Source organism: Vombatus ursinus, unplaced genomic scaffold (genome assembly GCF_900497805.2).
Source record: "Vombatus ursinus unplaced genomic scaffold, bare-nosed wombat genome assembly UNPS02014818.1, whole genome shotgun sequence".
In the NCBI taxonomy this organism is placed as follows: domain Eukaryota; kingdom Metazoa; phylum Chordata; class Mammalia; order Diprotodontia; family Vombatidae; genus Vombatus; species Vombatus ursinus.
In genome coordinates, this window is record NW_020954596.1 from 22364535 (window position 1) to 22379668 (window position 15134).

At 35.4% G+C, this 15134-nt stretch overlaps 1 protein-coding gene across 1 annotated transcript in view; it reads right to left on the reverse strand.

Moving 5' to 3' along the window:
* The window catches only part of BOD1L1 (biorientation of chromosomes in cell division 1 like 1), an 89251-nt gene that overhangs the window by 49905 nt on the left and 24212 nt on the right, over positions 1 to 15134 (reverse strand). Inside the window, exons 9-11 of the mRNA XM_027836610.1 lie at positions 12602 to 12671; positions 4160 to 10232; positions 513 to 577 (exon numbers count right to left, since the gene is read on the reverse strand). Coding sequence (XP_027692411.1) covers positions 513 to 577; positions 4160 to 10232; positions 12602 to 12671 — 6208 coding nt within the window. The remainder of the gene's footprint in view (positions 1 to 512; positions 578 to 4159; positions 10233 to 12601; positions 12672 to 15134) is intronic.

Consider the following 15134-nt stretch of genomic DNA (forward strand, 5'->3'; position numbering starts at 1 on the left):
TTAGGTCTTTTCTTGCTTTTCAATATTTATTGTGTGTGTGTGTACATATGTTTTTAATAGCACAGTACTATTTCAATACATTCCTGTACCACAATTTATTTAGCCATCGCCCAATTAATAGGTATCTACTTTGTTTTCAATTCTTTGCTACCAGAAAAAATGCTGCTATAATTATTCTGGCATATATGAAGCCTTTCTTTTTGTTTGTCACTTCCTTGGGATATATAATTAGCAGAGAAATCTCTATGTCAAAGGGTATGGACATTTTAGTCCCTAAGAAGTAGCTTCTAAGCGTATGCATTGCTCTTATGTCTCTCAATTATCCAATTTTCACAACATATATTTTGTTAACATGGTAATTTTATATAATTATCTTCCAATATATAGTGCAATGTTTTTCTCTTTCAAATATATTTTATTTTATGGGGAATAATCTATATTTGGACCAATTTGGTATATGGCAAAAAATGTTACACTATTATTATTCAGAATAATAGAATCCCCAGCCATACCTCAGTTTCCAAGTTAGTTTTCTGTTCTAATCCTTCCAAAACATTTGGTAGAGTCTCTCTACTGCCTAATGAAATAGAAAATATTAAACCAATTTAAGAATTTAATTTTGAAATATTTTATGAAGAAAATAAAAGCAGATAAGTTATGTCAGTAGGCAAATACAAATTTGCTTAGTTGTCTTTTGCTTTGATACAAAGTATTTAAAAATAAAAACATGGGGTAAAAATACTAATCCTCATATTTATTTAATACTTTACAAAATGCTTTCTTCACAACGTCTTTGTGAAGTTGGTGGGTACTAGGTAAATATAATTATATCACTTTTACAGATGACGACCGAAACTTAGGGCCTTTAAGTAATTTGTACAAGGTCATATAACTATTAAGATGGCATTTAAACCTAGGTCTCTTGACTTTAACTCCACTGTTCTTTTCACTATACAATGCTGCATCTATAAATATATTTTAAAGTAACATGCTCTGAATTTCTTTTCCAAATCATACTTGGCATAAGGATGTCTTTGAAAATTAGGCCACAGATAATGAGAGCTATCCATAGTAAATTTCAGGGCTTCAATTTCCTCATCTGCAAAATGACAGATTTAGTCAATGCGACCTAAAAGGGTCCTTCCAACCCTAAATTTAACTATAGTTTTTATGTCCAGGACAATACTAATGGGAGTTATGCAAGGGGAAATAATTTCTAAAGGTCAGAAGTTCCTAAACAGTCTATGAGAAGATGGTGGTGGAATTAATTTACAACTTATTTTCTCTCACTTTCATATGAACTACTATAACAAAAAATTTCATTAATTTTAACTTGCTATTAAACTAAGTTTTTCTGAAAATGCAAGATGATTAAAATGAACCAACTAAATTCACCTTTACATAAATGTAGGAAATCTTCATTAACTAAGATCCTACTAATTAAGACAAAGATTAGGATTAGGTATACCAGTGAATTATGAAAAGAAGGGATTCTCTAGGAAGGTAAGAGTTCAAACAAGGTTTCAGTTTAAGGCAGTTGAAGAAAACTGCTTCCAACACTTCAGAAATACTCACAATACCATGCTACTTACAAATCACCCGTAACCATTCATTAAAACTGCCTAAGAAACTCTAATATATAACAGTATTACTTCATGGTAATTGTAATTCATAAAGTTTTATCTCCTTAAAAAGAAATATGTAATTTAGGCTATCTTTGCTTTTAATGGTACAAATTATTGAGGTTTTACTTTACATCTTAAGTATGGCAAGGAATGATTTTGTAACCATTTCTAAGCAAACAGCATTAGTTCTGATTTGTTATAAAGAGGATTAATCTAGTATGTGCCAGCTAGTGTGCGAGGTGCAGGGGACACAAATACAAAAATGAGATAACCCTTATGATTAAGGAACTTATATTCTAATTTTGTGAGATAAAACATTTTCACAGATAAATAAACTTGGCATACACCAAAATACATAAACAGCAACTTGGCAAGGGTTTGGAGAACTACCAATTAGAGGAATCATGAATAGCCTACTGAAGGAGATGGCATTTGAGCTGAGCCTTTAAGGTTGCCAACTTCAAGTTCTAAGAGGTGGAGGTCAGGAAAGAACATTTTAGGCCTGGCAGACAGCCTGTGCAATGGTATAACAACAGCTAACATTTATACAGCACTTTAAGGTTTACAAAATACCTTATAAATACTATGTTGTTTTATCCTCAAAACAAATCCAGGAAGTAGGTACTATTATTACCCCCATTTTACAGAGGGTGAAGCTGACGCAAACACAGTCAAGTTACTTGTCCAGGGGCACACAGTAAGGCTACATTTGAACTCAGGTCTTCCTGATTCTAGGTCCAACATTCTATTAACTGTACCATCTAGCCAGAGATGGGACAGAGTCTGTCATATACAGGGGAAGTTACTGGCCAGAATGAGTAAACAAGAGTAATGCATAGTAAGCCTGGAAAGGTAGGCTGCAGTTACATCGTAAAGGGCTTTAAAAGCCAAAGAGAGGAGTCTGTATTTTATTCTCTCACCCTCATCTTACTTTACTTTACCTCTTTACTAAAAAAAACCGAGGCTATTTGCTGTCTTCTCTACTTTCCCCCTTCTTTTCATCTTAAAATTTACCATCCAACTACTCTATATGTGCCTTTGATGTGATCCTTTCCAGTCTCCTTGAGCAGACAGTTCCTTCAATCATCTCTAACCTTCAATCTCTTCCTATCTACTGGCTCCTTCCTTACTGCTTTTAAATACATGAAAAAAAAAACCACCTTTATAAAAATAAGCCTCCCTCACCCTTTACAATCTAGCTTTTAATATCAATTAACTGAAATGATTTTTTTCAAGTTACCACCTAGCAGATATGATGACGGTCTTTTCCCAGTCCAAAAGATAAAATGTTTTATTTTTTTGTTCTGTCTACACCAAAAAAGGAACATTTCCATATATAGAACACACAAAAAAAGAGATTGTATAAGAAATGCTTGCTTTAGGACAAATTGTGATAAATTCTACATTAGTTTTAAAACTGTCTTGTTTGTTTTTGCTCCCTTCTATTCTTTGAAATGTTTCAATGGCATTCTTTTTTGAAGGATCATTATTGCTACATCCAACTTCTTCCCCACCCCATTTCAAGTAAAGCAGCTCTGTATTTTATAAAATGCTTTTTTGTAGCCAGATCTAATTTGATTGTCACAACAACCAGAAGTTACTTTACAGAGCAGCTAAGGATTTGCCTAAGGTCACATGTTTAGATCATAGCAGTTATAACTTGAACTAGACAGTGCTTTGAACCAGTCACCACTGAGAAGTAGGGTTGATATAATAACTTTTAGGCCCACTTCTGTCTCAAACCTCTATTTACAAGAGTACTGAAAGAGCTATTAAGATAATTTTAATGTTAGAAACTGTTATATAGCTTGACATTCAAAACTGATGAAACAGAACTACTTTATTATATAACTGGGAGTTAGCCATGCAATTAACAACTGACACTCCTAACTCTATAATGTTTTCAAAGTGCAGGACATACATTACTTCGTTTGATCCTCACAAGAGCCCTATGAAATAGGTGTTATTATTTTCATTTTAGAAATGAGGAAACCAATAATCAGAGAAGGAAAATGACTCACCCAGTATAACTCAGTTAGTACTGAGAATCACAGAATGTTAGACAACATCACAAAGGACCTTAAGGATCTTCTAGTTTAATCCTATCATTTTCTATATCATTTTATGTAAGAGGAAATGAGAAATTAACATTAATTTGCCTAAATTTATACAGTCTATTAGTGGAAGATCAGACTAGGTCTCTTGACTTAAATTGTTAATATTATGATTTCAAATGGCCTTCTACTGTCTGTTTGGTATGTTTTATAAAGCACTATGTATCTTAACTGAATGATCAAATAAAAACTATAGCAAAGTTCTAGCTATATTTTAAAAAGTAGTTGCCATAGTGGATAGAGTGCTGGGCTCAGAGTCAGGGAGACCTGGGTTTGATTTCTGCTTAACACTTTTAAACTGGTACAGTCATTTAACCTTCATCTACCTAAGGCAACTCCTTAGGTCTTGCTAAGTCAAAGACAGCTGCATTCTACTAACATCAACAACATCTTTACCACAATAAAAAAATAGATTCTTACCTGCATCATTCACATCTTCTATAGAAGAAATGTTAATTCCAAGGTTTTCTTCCACCTCAACTAAGTTCTTTATGCCATCATGGTCACTATTTTTTTCTACTGTAGCTTCAAAAATTAGTTCAGCATTGTGATTATTATTTATAGTTACGTTGTTATTCCATTTAGGGGCTAATAGAGAGGCCTGTTCACCACAAGGAGAAATCATGGGTTTAGAAAAAATAATTTCTGACCCTAGGTCGCTAATACACTCAGGGTTTTCAGTTTTCAAGTAGTCACTATGCTTTACTTCCTCCAAAGGAATACCAGAAAGCTTTGCTGTTACTTCTTTGGCATCTGGCACATCTTCAGCTTTTTCAGGACTGACATTTACTGCTGCAGAAGACCAAATACTGACTACAGAGTCTTTAGTCACATCCTCAGACATTTCTTTATTTCTGCTCTGATTCACCAGTGAGTTCTGAATTGTTTCTGTAGTAACGGCTGAAGTATTCCTTATTGAACTGCTTGTGGCAGCACCATTTCCAACTTCCTTTTCTGCATCATGAATGCTTTTGTCTTCTATATTTACAGTGCTGAAGGAGCTATTATTTTTTTCTTCTTGTGTGAACTCGTTATCTGAAGAACCTTCATATTCGTCTATAGAGTTTATTGGTATCACTGTGCTAGTCTCTTTTTCTTTTACAACTGGCCTAGGACTTTGAGAGTCATCATTTTCAGCACCTATGCTTGGCATGGGATCTTCAAATTCTCTTACTTTTTCAGGTGATACCACAAAAGAGCTCTCATTTTCTTCAGCACCTATTGCAGCAGGTTGATTCATCTCCTGTTTGTCTAGGCTAGTCACAACCACTATGTATTCCTCGGTTGTGCTTGTGGAGATGATGGCACCATCATTTATTTCTTCTGCTATTGTGGGAGTAAGTCTATCCTCATTCTGTGGGACTGTGCTGGTCATGACTACCTCACATTCTTCTGTAGTGCTGGTAGAGATCATGGAAGTTTCATTGATTTCTTCCACTGTATGGGCAGGGGGATGATCTTTGTTCTCTGGAACTGCACTAGACACTGGTCCCTCACAATCTTCCCCTGAACTGGTAGAGATTAGAGCATTCCCATCTTTTTCTTCTATTATTGTGGCAGGATGTTCATTTTCTCTTTCAACAACCTCACTAGAAACAGGCCCCTCACATTCTTCTGTTATACTTGTAGAGATTAGTGCACATTCATCTTTTTCATCTTTGCTAGTAGAAGCAAGCTGCCTTTCAAGTTCTGTGGTTGCACTGGACATCGGTGCCTCATAATCTTCAGCAGCTACAGAGATGATGTTTTCGTTTCTTTCTTCAGTTGTGGCAATAGGGTGCTGAACCTCATAATTTTCTATAGCCGCACTGGACATAGGTGCATCAAACTCCTCCACTATGCTTGTAGAAATCATAGCACACTCATCCTTTTCTGCTTTTCCTGAAGCAGAAAGCTGACTTTGATCTTCTATAACTGCACTGGGCATTGGTGCTTCAAATTCTTCAAGTTCTACAACAATCCCATCATTTTCTTTGATTCTTGCTGTACTACAATGACTTTCATTATCTTCTGCAATTGTACTTAGTAAAGGGATACAATATTCATCTGAAGTGCTGGTAGAAATCATCAAACCTTTAGTCTTGCTTTCGCTGCCAGCACAAATACTCTGATTTTTGTTATTCTCACTGGCCACAGTGGAAAGATCATCGTCATTTTCACTTGCTGGAAGAATGTGCTCAACTTCATATTCTGGGACTGCTTCAGATACTAAAACCTCATCACTTTCAATTACACCAGTGGAAATTGTGGCATCTTCATCTTTTTCTTCACCAGTAAGCTGACTATCATTATTTATAGCTGCGCTGGTCATGGGACCATCACATTCTTCTGTATCCATTGGGATTAGTGCCATGTCTGCCTTTTCTGAAATTGCACTGGTCACACTGCTTTCAACAATCTCCTTTGCACTAGAGTAGATCATTCCATGGTTCATTTCTTTTTCTGCACTAGTCATACTATCCACCCCACTGTCATTTGTATTTATGACAGCCATGCCTGCTTCAGCTTCAACATGCTCAATAACAGTACAGATCATCAAGTTCTCACCTTCTTCGGCACTTAGACAAGTCAGTGCACCTTCAACCTCTTCCTCTATTCCTGTGCAAGTTAAAGTGTTCCCAACTTCATTTCCTCTGCCTGTACTAGTAACAACACCCTCATCCTCTTCATCTTCTTCTTTTGCACCTGTGCTGGTCACAATGCCCTCATCATCACATGGACCAACAGCAATTAGTGTGATATTAGTGACTTCTTTGGCCACTGTGCTATCCATTGTACTCTCTCCATTTTCTTCTGATTCAGAGCTTATTGGGAAGCCTTCACTGCTATCTTCAGATCCTGTACAACTTGCTGCCCCCTCTCCTTCTTCTGTTATTCCTGTGCTAGTGACTGCACTTTCACCTTCTGTACCATCATTTACAGAATCTTCACCTTCTTGGTTGACACTTACACCAGTTGTGGCATCAGTATCTACTGCTGTTACACCAGCACCAGTAACCATACTCTCTTCCTGTGCCTCTGCATCAGTCACTGAGCAAATAATGAAGTTATCACTTCTTCCTTCCAGTCCTGTACATGTCACAGTACCTTCAGTTTCTTTTTGGGGACCTGTTCTGATCATATTTCTCTGGAATTCATCTACATCTTGACTACTTAAAGATCCTTCTGTTACTTCTGTGCCTGCACTTGTTACAGCTCCATCACTTTCTACTTCACTTATACAAGTAACAGTACCTTCAACTACTCCTGAATTTCTGCTTGAGGAACCATTACGTTTCTCTTCAGAGCCTGCACTTGTAACAGCATCATCTTTCTCTTCTGTCTCAGCATTATTTACATTAACCTTCATTTTTACTGTATGAGCTCTATCAGAGTCTTTATCTCTTTCTTCTGCATCCGTGCATTCTCCACTTTCTCCTTCCTTGGTACTAGTGAGTAAAGTTTCACTTTCAGCAAATCCTTCAGTGACACCACCACCCTCTTCAGCTGCTGCAACAACAGTACATTCATTAGCTTCTGTTCCAATAGGAACACGATTATCTGCAGTGCATATATCTGTTACAAAGCCTTCATCTGCCTCAATACTTGTACAAAATACAGTGACCTCACTTTCTTCTCTGCCTGTGGAAGTTGCTGTAGCATCACCTGCCTTTACTGAGTCTATGGTAACTGCTTCATCTTTTTCTTCAGTACTGGTGGCAACAGCAACCTTTTCCACTTTATTAATCCCTACTATAGTGATTTTAGTTGTTTCTTTTCTTTGGTGTAGAGGAATGAATTCATTACCTCCTGCACTGGTGCCCACCTCACTATTTTCATTCCTTCCTTTAACATCAGTTACCACATTTTCTGCTTCTTCTACTCTTCTCATAATTAGAGTGTTTATGTTCGTATTTTCTGTAGCTTTAACACTTATAGCATCTTTTTCTATAGTAGGCTCTATTATAAAATCAGCATCACATTCTTCTTTCTTGCCAGTATCTACAACAGCATTCATATCCTGTTCTAAACTAGTGTCTACAATTATACCGTCATTTCCCTCATCAGTTACTTTTGTCAAGACAAATTCTGTTGTGTTAACATCCTCATTGCTTAGAATCATGTCAGTTTTCAAGTTATCTTGAGATACTTTATGCTCTTCTTTTTCTTGTTCACTGTCTAATGTAGTTCCCTGATCACTTTCTTTAATGTTTTCAATGGTAGCACTGTTTTCTCTTGTTGGCTGACTTGTGAAAGAACTGTGATCATGTTCCATGTTGCTGCTGCTCAACTCAGTGGTTTCAGATTCCTTCATATTCAAACTTGTCCCCAAGACAGCAGAGTGGCTTATGTATGAAGTGTTTGCTGTTTCAAATTCCAAAACAGTTCTTTCCTCAGCTAAAGAACTTCTATCTAAATTATGAAAGTCTTCTTCAGGTACACCAGCTGTAGAAACTAAGCACTGTGAGGAGTTTGTGTTTATGGAATGTTTAAGGGTTGGTTCTCCTTTAGTGGGAGAACTGAGTAATGGAGAAACACTTTCCTCACTGGGTTTGGTTATGCTTGTAAAATTCTTCTGCGTGTCATCATTCTCTGAAGGGACATTTTGCAAAATTCCATGACTGATTTCAGGGTCTTTACCCCCTTGATGTGCTTCTTGCTGAATGGAATCTCTCTCTTCAGAATTTTGCTTGGATACAAGTCCTGGAATATTTATTTTCTTAGCAAGGGTATTTTCATGTTCAATATTCTTTTCAGAATTACTGCCAGATGTTGACTGATGTTCAGATTTAAAGGTGGAATCTACTGATTTTAGATCACTTGCAATGGTTCTTAATTCATCACTTGGAACTAGGGGTGAAGTTTTAAGTTTTACAATGTTTTCAGATCCAATTTCTTGCCCTGAGCTAATGCTGCTTTTATCTTGGGTTTTAGAGACTTCAAGAACATTTACAAAGATTTGCTCTGTATCAACTTCCATTGGCTCTTGCCCAGGAATTAATAAGTTATCACCACTCTTTCGTGGTTTCTGAAGAGAGGGAATATTGTCTGTTGATAACTTTTCCTCTCCTTTGGTTGATTCTTGTGATGATAAACTTCCTCTTCGACTTTCACATAGCCTTCTACTAAATTTCTTTTCCATGACTAAACTATTGCTCTTAGCCTTTTCATGATTATTTTCAATTTCTTTACCATCCTTCTCATCTGACTTGTTTTCTTCCCTCTTTTTAATTTCCTTACTACTATGCTTTGAACTCTTACTTTTGTGACCTTCTGATAATTTCCTTTCAAGCCTAGAACTCAACTCTTTATCACTCTTATGTTTTTCTTTTGTGAATGCCTTTTCTCCCAGTGGGAATTTAATTTTGTGACTAGCATCTTTCAGTGAGCCAAGTGTAGATGAGGAAGTGCTTTCAAGTTCAGAGTCAACACTAGTTTCCTCTAGAACTTTATCATCACTTTTGGGTTTACGTTGTTTATCGGTGTCGCTTTCGTCTAAGATTTTTTCTTTTTCAGTCTTCTGAGTAGCTTGTTTTGTGACACTTTCTTGTAATTCTGTTTCATTTGCTTTCGATGGCTTGTTATGACTTTTTGATTTAGACTTTAATAAAAATCTATCTTCAACTAAGCTCTTTGTTCTTCTTCGCTCCTTGTGAACAATGTCTTCTGTTTTCAAATTACTATCTGAATTAGTTGATTCCATATCACATTTATCGTCTGAATAATTTTCATTTTTCTTCTGACTTGTGTAATTGTGCTGTTTGGAACTTTGAGAGTCTTTCTGAACTTTAGAATCACTTGATCTTCTTGACTTGTGTTCTGATTTAACTTTTTCAGCTGAAATATGTCTATCTTTTTTGCTATTTTCTTTACGTACAGTTTCATCAGTTTTTATAGTATATTCAGAAACTGTTTTTCCATCTTTGCTAAATACTGATATTTTCCGTTCATTTTTATGTTTGCTTTTTTTGTCAGATTTATCATCAGAAGAAACCTTTGGTTGTTGACTTTGCTTTTGAAAACTTTCATCTCCTTTCAAGACTTTCTCAGAAGCATGGAGTTCAGTCTCATCACTTGTTTTATGTAGAATGTCTACTTTATATTTATGTTTTGTAGATAATTTATCTTCTGATAGAGTTTTCTCCTTTTCAGTTTTTTCTCTGTTTGATCTCACTTCCTTCTTGGGTATATTTTTTAAATGTTGTGTTTCGGAATCATCTTTCTTAAGATGCTTTTCATTTTTAGGTGTAATCTTTTGCTTCTGAATTTCTTCAACATTCACCTCTGATTTTTCCAAATGTTTTTTAGCATCTCTTATGTCAGTGTCTTGCTGTGTTCCTTCCACTGGAAAGGAGGTAGACATCCGTCTTTTCTGTTCCTTTTCCATTTTGGATTCATTTTTGTTTTCATCAGCTGAATGTAATGACTCAGAAAGTCTCCGGGCAGGTTTGCTTGGGTCACTTTTTGTATAAATGTGCTTCAAATCCTTTGAAGAGGATACCTTTTCACAATGCTATAAAAGGAAAAAAAAATATGATACTTTAAAAAATGCCCTTTCTTTTTCATGTAACATATTTCATTTAGGGAGTTGATATTTATGATTTTAGGTCACTAAAACAATGTAATGTAATGATGACAGCAGCTAATTCATATCGACTTAAAGACTATAGGTTTTAATTCTGAATTTCCCAAATTAAAGAAGCATTTTGGTGTAGTGGACATCTTTAAATTGGAATAATTCCTACCCTGAAAGACTGTTTTGAAGCTCAATTAAAATTTTCTATGTGTGTATCTGTGTATACTCAGTCTCTCTCTCACTATATATATGCCCATACACACATATACGCATATAGATGTATATTTATACATACACACATAACATGTAAATTTTGCAAACTTTAAAATGCAATATAAATGTCAGTTATGATTAAAACCCAAATAATAATAGCCAACATTTACTTAGCACTTATTATGCGCCACTTTACAGATAAGGAAATTGAGGCAAACAGAAGTTAAATGAATTGCCCAGGGTCAAACAGCTAGTAAGTGTCTGAGGCTGGATTTGAACTCAGGTCTTCTCAACTCCAGGCCCAGAACTCTATCCATTGTGCTACTTCATTTGTTAATTTGTCTGTTTGAAAAGTATTCTTCCTTGCCCCCAGTTGTTAGCACTCTTTTCACATCTAAGTAAATCAATCAATCCACTGATCTATCTGTATGTTTATCTTTTATTTACTTATCTTGGTACATATCATTTACAACCTGTGTGATCTTGGGCAAGTCACTTAATTTCTCTTGGGTTCAGTTTCCTCATCTGTAAAATGAGGGGTTAGATTAAGTGGCCTATGAAGTCCTGTCCAGCTTTACATCTATGGTCCTGCATTATTCCTCATCCATGGCTTCCTTAAAAGGATGTATGTTTGAAGACAGGTACTGTTTTGGTTTTGTTTCCCTAGAATGACTGTTGAATTCAATGCGATGGTAAGACATCTTAATTAAAGAAAATTCGTTTCAATATAATTCAAATACAGATTAAAAGGCAAACTAATTCCTTCTTTAAGCACCAGAAATTCGGGAGCAGGCTTGGTTTAATAAACAGTTAAGATCCATTTGTTTCACAGAGTATCTTAAAGTCTTTTAGAAGAATTCTTTTCTCTCTTAAAATACTAACCCCATTTTTTTTTAAGGACAGACAGATATATTTATTAAATGGCCTTTCATAATTTTAGTTTTTAAAAACTCACAAAATCTATTCATTTTACAAAATTAACCCTTTAATGCTTTTTAAAGATTTTACTTATTTACATCAATATTCCAAGGATCTATGATTTCATCTATCTGGATACTCCTTCCACTAACACAGACTGAAATCCCCTCCTTACCCCCACTCCCTAATTCCTCAGTGCTTTGTGGTTTGTTTTTTTTAAACTCCTTTCTAACCAAGAGTTGGGAACAAAACAATGTGGGGTGGGAGGTGGCAAGGTATCAATCATATGTTTGTTGGGCAGTGTCTCTTGTGTTAAAACAAAATATATTTACAAAAATATCTATGCCTTTGTGATTTTTTTCATATCATTTGCTTTTTTGTTGTTGGGTTTTTTTTTTTTTGACTAGGCAGTGGGGTTAAGTGATTTGCCCAGGGTCACACAGCTGCTAAGTGTCTGAGGCTGGATTTGAACTCAGGTCCTTCTGACTCCAGGGCTGGTGCTCTATTCATTGTGCCACCTAGCTGCCCCTGACTCATTTGCTTTTACAAGCATTACTGGGTACACAGTAGTTGTTTAATAAACACTTGCTGACATCTTCTTAAAGATAGAACAAAAGTAAATTTCATCTCTTATTATCAAAATTTTGAAATTAATTTGATCTCATTTGAATAATTCATACTACATAATTTCCAGTCAAAGTATTACTTTCTTTAAAGAACTGAGAATTCAATTTCAACAAAATAATATAACAAACATTAAATAACACAGTAATAAATATTTGCAAGAAAGTAAAGATGCTGCATTGATCTTTACACAAAGAACTATATTTCAATTTACTGGGCACGGGTTAAACTTCTGTCTTACTCCACACAAGAAAGGAGTAATTGTTGAAATTCTTTTCCTTTTGGAAGTTTATAAGACATTTTAGTTACATTATTACAAACAAAGCACTATGAGTATCTACTAAAAATCAGGGAACAGTAGAAGTTAAAAAAAAAAAAAAAGAATAAAGAAAAAACCCAACATCATGAAGATACACCCAACATGGTTTCCTGAGGAAATAGCTTAATAGGAAAAAATTTTAACTTAAAAAGGAGTGTCACACTAGTTTTCTCCCCAAAGTTATTTTTTAAAACAGGGCATTAAAAAGAAGCTTTAAAGGGTTATGACATACCTCATTTGTTTTTAGTGCTTCTCTGGGGTCTTCTTCAGAATTCTTCTTTTTAGAATTGTCATCAGTATGCCTAGGTATTGAAATAGTAAAGTGAAATGATAAATATTAATGCAGTTTCAATTCAATTCATAGATAAAAATTTCTTAGAATTATTGCAACCTAAAAAACTATGATTTACAAAATTATTGCTGGACTGGTTATACCTAAAATAGCACCTCTGTTATTTCAAGTACTGGTATGATGGCAAACTGCATGACAAAGTTAAAAAGCTCTGAAATTAAAGGCCAGAAATGCAACTTCAAGTTCTAGTTCATATTTTGGCAAATCATTTAACTTCTCTAAGCCTTAATTTCCTCATCTGTAAAACGGTGACAAATTATGCCTGTCATAGCTGTACCTCAAAGGGTTGTTTAAAAAAATAAAATGAAACCAGACCAATTATCCAGATTGGGAGAGGCTAGATAGCTGACGTTAAACATGCCAGACCACAGAATCTCAGAATCTCAATGCAGGAAGGGGCCTCAGAAGCAATTTAGTCTAATTCACATCTGAACAAGAATCCCTTTGACACAAAGATTAATGGTCATCAAGCCTTTTCTGAAGATGTCTTCTATATTTTATAAGATAATCCACTCCAGTTTTGTGTAGCTCTAATTTTTAGGAAGATTTTCCTTATACTGAGCCTCAATTTGCCTCAGTCATTGTTGTAAGTTTTGCCTTCTGAAACTAAGCAGAATCATCAAATCTGTCTTCCACAGGACAGCCCTTCAAATACTTGAAAGGCATGGCTAGATAACAGTTTTGTCATCAGTACTCTGTCTTCTCCAGACAAAATACTTTTTGCCATTTTCATATGGCCTCATCTCACGTCCTTTCAGCATCCTGGCTGTCCTCCTCTGGATGCTAGTCAGCTTAACAATGTTCTTTGTTGTGGAAGGCCTGATAACTAAACATAGAATTTCACATATGTTCTGACCAGGCAAAGCAGGACTACCAGCTCTTTAGTGCTGGACACTATGCCTTCTTTCTTGACTAAGTCCACAATAACAGTAGAGTTTTGGTCTGTTATTTCAGACCACCCACTGACTTACACTGAGCTTGTAGGCTACTAAATCCATAAATTATTTTCAGACAAACTGACATCAAGCCACGCCTCTCCAAACATTTACTTGTGAAACTGGTTTTCTGAATCAACGGATAAGACATCATAGTAAATCTCTTCTTGTTAGATTCAGTTCTAAGATCTAGTCAAGTTCTCTTTGGATCTTGACACTGTCATCCAACGTATTAACTATTTTTCAGCTTCATGGCACCTGAAATGTCATGCATGCCAAAACATACTATGTTTTTATAGAAATAATTAAGAAAAATATTTAAAAGCACAGAATCAAGGAGATACCTGGGGAACTCTACCACAGACCTTTTAAACAAAAAACCTTATATGAAACCAATAATGCCTACTTTTTGGCTCTGGTTATTCAGTCCCATATCAATGTAACTGAACTAGTCCTCATTTCATCAACTTGTCTGTGGGAATTTCATTAGAGACTGTCAAGTGCTCTTCAAAATCAAGAGAAATTATATCTACAACACTCCCTTGATCTATGAGTCTAATAACGTTGACAAAAATGGAAATGAGTCTGACATCTGTTCTTGTTAGCTGTTTGTGATTACCACCTTCCTTTTCCAGATGATTACTAAATATCTTTTTAATAATATGTTTTAGATTTTTGCCTGGAATCGAAGTCAACTTCACTGGCAAATGCAGGATCCACCTTCTTTCCTTTTTTGAAAATCAGGGCACTTGCCCTTCTCCAGTCCAGTGGCACATCTTCCATTCACCATGACCATCCACACCTCCCAATTCACCAAAGATTACTGACATTTTCCTTCCACGTACCTTCTGGGACATGGAGGCTTGTGATATTAACTAATAAAGAGCAAGTGCTCTCTTGCTATCTCCCTCACTCAAATACAAAAATGGATCTGTGATCTCAACCTGATTGTTTCCTCAAACTACGTAAACTGCAAACCATCGATGCCTTTCCATCTGATGTGACACTTGTCCATGTCCTATAAATTTACCAATGGGTGTGTACAGTAGCTGGAGGTCTTCCTCATTTTCTCCCTATTTATCTTAGTCACTTTTCTTCTTCTTTTTTTTTTTTTTTTTTTTTTTTTTACTCCAAAGATTATTCTCCTTGGCAGAAAAAAGAAGTAAATTAAGAATTTAATAATTCTGTTTTCATTATTCATTACCTTTTATGTCTCATTTATGGCATTATCATTCATGTCCCTTGTCATGTCCCATTCACTCCAAGCAACAATCTTAGTATTTTTTCTGATCTTCTAAGAACAAAATAGGTTTAAAAAAATCCAAAACACTTTCACTGTTTTTATCCTTTCTCATCAGCCTCATATAAGCTTTAGTACTTGAGACATGGCTTTTGTAGGGCCATTCCATACTCCTGTATTCACTCATCTTCCACATTTGTCTTAAAACAAAAAGTAATAAAAATAAACTGGTTGATGA